This window comes from Austrofundulus limnaeus, unplaced genomic scaffold, assembly GCF_001266775.1.
Source record: "Austrofundulus limnaeus strain Quisiro unplaced genomic scaffold, Austrofundulus_limnaeus-1.0 Scaffold602, whole genome shotgun sequence".
Lineage (NCBI taxonomy): Eukaryota > Metazoa > Chordata > Actinopteri > Cyprinodontiformes > Rivulidae > Austrofundulus > Austrofundulus limnaeus.
The window spans coordinates 235,139-242,227 of record NW_013953004.1 but is presented as its reverse complement, the minus strand read 5'-3'; the positions used below and the strand labels follow the sequence as shown (position 1 = coordinate 242,227).

Genomic DNA, 7,089 nt, shown 5'->3' with positions numbered 1-7,089 from the left:
GTAAACAAACTACTGAACATGTAAACAAACTACTGAACATGTAAACAAACTATAACTGAACATGTAAACAAACTACTGAACATGTAAACAAACTACTGAACATGTAAACAAACTATAACTGAACATGTAAACAAACTACTGAACATGTAAACAAACTACTGAACATGTAAACAAACTATAACTGAACATGTAAACAAACTACTGAACATGTAAACAAACTACTGAACATGTAAACAAACTATAACTGAACATGTAAACAAAACAACTGAACATGTAAACAAACTACTGAACATGTAAACAAACTATAACTGAACATGTAAACAAACTACTGAACATGTAAACAAACTACTGAACATGTAAACAAACTATAACTGAACATGTAAACAAAACAACTGAACATGTAAACAAAACAACTGAACATGTAAACAAACTATAACTGAACATGTAAACAAACTACTGAACATGTAAACAAACTATTACTGAACATGTAAACAAACTACTGAACATGTAAACAAACTACTGAACATGTAAACAAACAGACCAGATGAGTGAAAAAATCATTTCCTATAAAACCTCTGGATAAAACGCATGGACGACAGTTTGATATGTGTCAGTGATGCCCTTTGACCCCAGTGTGTGTGTGTGTGTGTGTGTGTGTGTGTGTGTGTGTGTGTGTGTGTGTGTGTGTGTGTGTGTAACACGGGACACCAGCTGACCCCCTCTCAGGTGAACTCCAGCAGCAGACAGATCTGTGAGGAACACAAACATGTTTAATGAGATCAGTGGAGATGTTCTGTCACTGACTGATGCTCTCCATTACCTCGGATCAATAAATGACCTATTGATCGTCCTAAAGTCGATCGGTCAGAATCGACACGCTGCCGCCGCTCTCTGTGTGTCTCACCTTGTTTAATCGTCCAATCAGCTCATTTTAAACAGCTACTAACACAGACACAAGCTGTGTGTGTGTGTGTGTGTGTGTGTGTGTGTGTGTGTGTGTGTGTGTGAGGGGGGGGGGTCTTTTATGTAGCTATAACTGATTTTATAGAGAGCACGGCCAAAACAACAAACAAAACTTTGCATTTGTTTCCCAGAAGAAACATCTTTACTCATTAAAGGAACAAAAACCAGAGAAATGTTGATCTAAAGAAAAGATGGTCCTCACAAAGATCCTCTCTATGACAGATGGCACACTCCGTCAGGACCATAACTGGTTCTAACCAAACCTCCCTCCCCTCCCTTTCCTCTCTGATTTCAGGAGGTGCTGTTGAAGAGAGCAGCTGACCTGGTGGAGGCGCTCTACGGGATGCCTCACAACAACCAGGTAAACACACCTGTTTACACTCCCTTCCACTAACTGAACTAAAGGGTTTAGTGAGGTCCTGGTTTGGCTCCTCCATGGACCTGTTGAAGAACTGGACCGACTCGAGGAGGTTGTGAGAGGAAATGAAAGCCTCAAACAAAAACCAGAGAATAGATACAAGAGTGAACCCAACAATCCAGCGGCGGACTGAGGAGACAAAGTGGTCCAGGAGCTCCAGACTGGCCCACTTTCAACTAGTAGACAACAAGTAGAAGACATACGTCCAGAGGCCAACCTCTGTAACCAAGTAATTTTACTTGAGTACTGTACTGAAAAAAACAGCTCTTGAGTTTTCAATTTGAGAATTTGTACTTGAGTAGTAATTTCAATGAATTTATTTCTGGATCTGTGCTCTGATCCGTCTCCGTCATTTCTGTCCAATTGGAGCAATGATTGTCACCCGTGTGGCTTTGTTTATAAATTATAGTCCGCTTGTAAAAATAAATAAATAAATAAATAAATAAATAAATAAATAAAACATGGATGCAAGCTGCACCAAACAAAAGAAAAATAAGGGCCCCTTTTTGGTCCAGACCAAACAAGTGAACCAAGTGATTTCCTGTTGTGATATACCCTTAACCTCTTTGTTCTATTAATGGATTTCTACCAAATAAACAAAATTGTTTCTAGTTTATTGTAACAAATATTTTTCAATTCAGCAAACTAGTAACTACAAATACCACAAATAACAACTTAATGGCCCAGTGTGAAAGTCTTCTACTAAATATTAGCTTCAGAGCTCCTTCATGAGTCACTTTTAAGTTCAAGTTCAAGTTTATTTATATAGCGCCAAGTCACAACATACGTTGTCTCAGGGCACTGTACAGAAAAAGAACAATGTAAAGAAGAAACCAGCAGGCTGCGTTGAATCACTTCATCACAGTCTCCCATCCTGAGCAAACGGTGGAGAGGAAAAACTCCCTGCTAATCAGGAAGAAACCTCCAGCAGAACCAGGCTCAGGGATTTTGTTAAAGTATTATGTTATATACGTCTATCTCAAACCGTTCCAAGCCTTGTCCTTGAAGTGGTGATGATGTAGAGACTAAATGAGTTGGGGTATAACTAGGAAGAAATAGCTTTCAGTGGTGCAGGGGGTAGACGTACACCTTCCAACCCGAGTGACGCTGGTTCAAATCCTGACCCAAGGGCATACTGTTGTTGTGTTCCTGGGCAAGACACTTAACCCAACTGTGTAAATCTGTCAGTGGGATTGTGGTGGTCTGGTTGCAGAATGGCAGCCACACTTCCACCGAGTGTGACTGAGGAGTGAACGAATGATGCAGGAAATTAAAGCATCTAGAGTTGTTAAAATAACATACCACCGGACCAAGGCAGACACTGTGTAAAGAGTTCAACTTATTGTTAAACAGTTGACGTGTGTCACAGATTCTGTGGTCCAGACCACTGTCAGGATGATCATTTCTGAGAGTCAAACAAAAGAGAAATCTAAAACTCACTGGTGTCTAGGGTGACCATAAACCTGGAGGAAGTTAAACCATCTGAACTGCCATTGTCTCCAGGATTCAGGAGTTTGCAGATCTTCCTCTGGAGCATCTCTTGTTCCTGTGTCTCTGCAGGAAATCATACTGAAGCGAGCGGCGGACATTGCTGAAGCTCTCTACAGTGTTCCAAGAAACCACAATCAGATCCCATCACTAGGCAACACTGCCTCGCACGGCATGATGGGAGTAAACTCCTTCAGCGGACAGCTGGCGGTCAACGTCTCTGAGACAACACAAGGTACCAGTAGAAATTTCACCAAAAAAAACGTATCTGAGACAACACACCACAAGGTACCAGCAGAATAAAAGTAATGTCAGTTTATTTCAACGATGAAGAGGCCGTGCCAAAAGTAAGGGGAAAAAAAATCACAAAAACAGTTAGCTTTTAACTGACAGGTTGATAGTTTAGATTTTCTAATGAAGTGAACTATGAGCTCAACAGGAGGGACGTTAGGGAGGGTTTTAGAGAACTTGTAAAGCAGATATTTAAGAAGTGATAGATGTCATTTACTGATGAATGCCACTCCTGAGCCATGCTGTTTTCTTTCTCCCAGTTGGTTACAGTCGAAACACCAGCAGCGTGTCACCACGGGGTTATGTCCCGAGCTCCACCCCTCAACAGAGCAACTACGGCAACACGGTTAGCAACAGCATGAACGGTTACGGTAACACCGGCATGCCAAACCTCGGAGTCACAACATCTCCCGGTTTCCTGAACGGCTCGTCCACAAACTCGCCGTACGGCAGTAAGTATCAAGGTAAAGACGCCACGTCACTAAAACACACAAACGTAGTTGACCTGCCAAATAAAAGTGTTAAAATGTCAGTGTTAAACTTTTCACAGTCAATTTAACTCCCCCTGGTGTTATTTTAACACTTTCTGAGTAAACTGACTTCCAGTGTTGGTGATGATTTCCTCAGTGTTGTCTCAACACTGGACAGTGTTAAACAAGCTCCGCCCATTATTAAGTCTTAACACTAATCAGTGTTGTTATATAACACAATGCAGTGTTGAAAGAATTATTCTGTAAAGCCCCGCCCTCTTCCACCTCATGTCAGTCAGACCAGTATTTTATATATATAGCATAGCATTTTTTATATATATAGTATAGCAAGGAATGCTGGTTAATATTGTAGAAATGATGTTTTTGCATGTTTTTGACCATTACAGAAGTTCACAAGTGTAAAATTTAGTGTAAAAATTAGTTGTTCTAATTAGGTGTTTTGTTCAGGTTTATCAGTTGATCAAGTTTAAGTTTGTGTTATTGGCCATAAATCAACACCATGAGTGAGAGGTACTTCCTGGTGTGTGAAGGTCGACTCCATTTCACTTATCCTGAAACTACTGTTTAATGTTATGAGTTGAGTTGCCTTATTCATAGTATTTGTTATGTGTTCTATAGGAGCTGTTATGGGTTCTGTAGGAGCTGTTATGGGTTCTGTAGGAGNTGTTATGGGTTCTGTAGGAGCTGTTATGGGTTCTGTAGGAGCTGCTATGGGTTCTATAGGAGCTGTTATGGGTTCTATAGGAGCTGTTATGGGTTCTATGGTGCACTGTGATGGTCTCTAACTGGTTTCTGTCTCTGCAGTCGTCCCCTCCAGTCCAACCATGGCTGTGTCCAACTGTAACTCGTCTCATGGAGTTTTCTCCTTCTCGGCTGCCGTCAAACAAAAAAGCGCCTTCGCTCCCGTCGTCCGGCCGCCGGCTTCTCCTCCTCCTCCCAACTGTGCCGCCAACAACACCAACGGGTTGCAAGGTAGAACCACACCTGTCCGTCCTCACACGTTTGATTTGATTTGATTTATTTATTTAACAGGAAAAGATKATTAAAAATCAAGCCTGACTCAGCATAATTGCTGTTTTACAGCAGGTTCCTGTTCTGCAGCACATAAAACACTCAGAATTACAGCATCACAATCACATCATTATACACCATAGACACAAAGACAAACACGCATACCAAATTTCAAAAAGGCAGCATTTGCAAAATAGGACATCTAAATATGAGCACAACAAAAAGTGTCCAGCAGATGGGAGACAAGATTCTTCTTAAAGGGCTGTAGTTTTGAAATGGACTTTATGTTTTGAGGAATGTCATTCCATGCTTTAGTATGAACATAGAAGAAAGACCTCTGGCCGTAACAGTTTTTAAAAGTTGGTAATATCAGTTGTCCTTTTGTAACAGATCTAGTTGAATGACCACATCCAGAATTTGATTTGGGCAACAATGCACAGAGAGTTCCATAATTGGCACCTTGGAAGATCTAAAAATATAAATTAATACCACTATACAAAACATAATTCTGAAAAGTCAAGGCATCAGACAATGAAAGAACTGTACAGTGATGAGTCCAACCAGGAAGTTTTTTATGAATTTTGTAGGCCCTGTTGTAGAGCCTAACTATGGGTTCTAAGATTTCATTTGTTGTAAGAGACCAAACAGGTAAACAGTACGACATGGTTGAGAGTATAATGGCATGAAGATAGATATTTGAAACAGAAGATGTCAGATTGGATCTAATTTTTGAATAAACGTATAATTTCTGTTTCAACTTAGTGGTTAAGACTTGTACATGATCACGATACGTCAAATGAGAATCCAAAGTAATTCCAAGATATTTGTAGGTAGTGACAATATCAAGGGGTTTGTTTAAAAAAGTGAGTTGATTTGTTATATTGAAATGTCTCCTGGGTGAGGAAAAATACATGCACACAGTTTTTTTAACATTAATTGACAAAAGATTATCTTGAAGCCAACCATGAAATGTCTGAAGATCTGCTTGTAACTGACTATTAATAGATTCAATATTGAAATCAGACAAAAAAAGAACAGTATCATCAGCATACATTAAAATATTTGAATACTTCAATATTTTTGGAAGGTCATCTATGTATAATAGGAAAAGCAATGGGCCCAGTATGCTACCCTGCGGAACTCCCACGGAACAGGGCAGAGAACCGGATACAGAGCTTCCATGTTTCACAACCTGACACCTATCAGTCAAATAAAAGGAAACATTTGTATTGCAGATGATGAAAGTTGAAAAGAAATCAACTTTTGTAGGAGAGTATAATGATCAACTGTGTCAAACGCTTTACGAAAATSAATATATACAGCACCAGTTACTTGACCTTTGTTCAAAGCAGCACGTATTTGTTCAGTGAATAAAATTAATGCAGACATGGTTGACCTTGACGTACGGAAACCATGTTGGCTATTGCTTAGCATATTATTAACTTATAGATGCTGAAGTAGTTGATTAAATAATGTTTTTTCAAGTAACTTAGAAAAAATAGGAAGAACAGAACAGTCAGTCCTCTCCTAACTGTCCATTTGTCACCTGTCTGTCCATCCTCACCTGACCACACCTCCTCCTCCACGATCAAACTCTTTTATCAAGACTTCAGAGGATGTTTTCTGAAATTAAATTTAAATATTAACATTAAATTCATGTTTCTAATAAATCAGTTTGTCTACATTAGACTCAGTGGGAGGAGTTAAGAGTAGAGGAGAATAGAATCCAGTTTTTACTTTTAGGGTGTGGGGAGTAAAAATTTCTATATTTAAAATTTTTAACATTTATTTTTATGGTTTTATTTTTATTTTTCCTCAGAATGTTAAACAACTGCATTTCTGTAGGTTATTGTTTGTTGCGTTAATGTTTTAATTTCTTTTTCTTTTGTTTTAAGATCCTATGTCTAATTTAATTAAAATGTTTTCTGATCATTTACCACTTTTTAAAATATATTTTTAAATAAACAAAATTTTCAACCTTTATTTAAAATAATAAAACAATTTTTTAATATTTAAAAGGAGTGAATATTTCAAAAAACATGTTTAATCCTACAATAACGAATATTTAAATCATGTAAAAAAATTCAGTTTTGTTTTTTTATGTTTCAGATTTGTTGAATCAAAGTGCAGATTGTGTTCTGGTTGTTTCCACTTACTGAGTTGTGTTGGTTCTGTGGGGAGACTGACGGGCCGAGCCATGTTTTATTCACTCCAACCCACAGATACATCCTGCAACACACTAACACACACACGAACACACAAACACACACATCCACCGTCTGTGGCCTTTCTGCGCAGCATGAATATTTAACGTCGACAAACCTCTCTGTCAGAAACAGTGACATCACACACACTGACTGAACACTGAGTGTGTGTGTGTGTGTGTGTGTGTGTGTGTGTGTGTGTGTGTGTGTGTGTGTGTGTGTG

At 38.8% G+C, this 7,089-nt stretch overlaps 1 protein-coding gene across 1 annotated transcript in view; it reads left to right on the top strand.

The window, feature by feature from the left end:
- The window catches only part of LOC106531161 (transcription factor COE3), a gene marked incomplete at its 5' end in the record, with an annotated part of 43,311 nt that overhangs the window by 34,671 nt on the left and 1,551 nt on the right, over positions 1–7,089 (top strand). Inside the window, 4 exon segments of the mRNA XM_014026944.1 lie at positions 1,259–1,324; positions 2,942–3,104; positions 3,421–3,612; positions 4,456–4,623. Coding sequence (XP_013882398.1) covers positions 1,259–1,324; positions 2,942–3,104; positions 3,421–3,612; positions 4,456–4,623 — 589 coding nt within the window.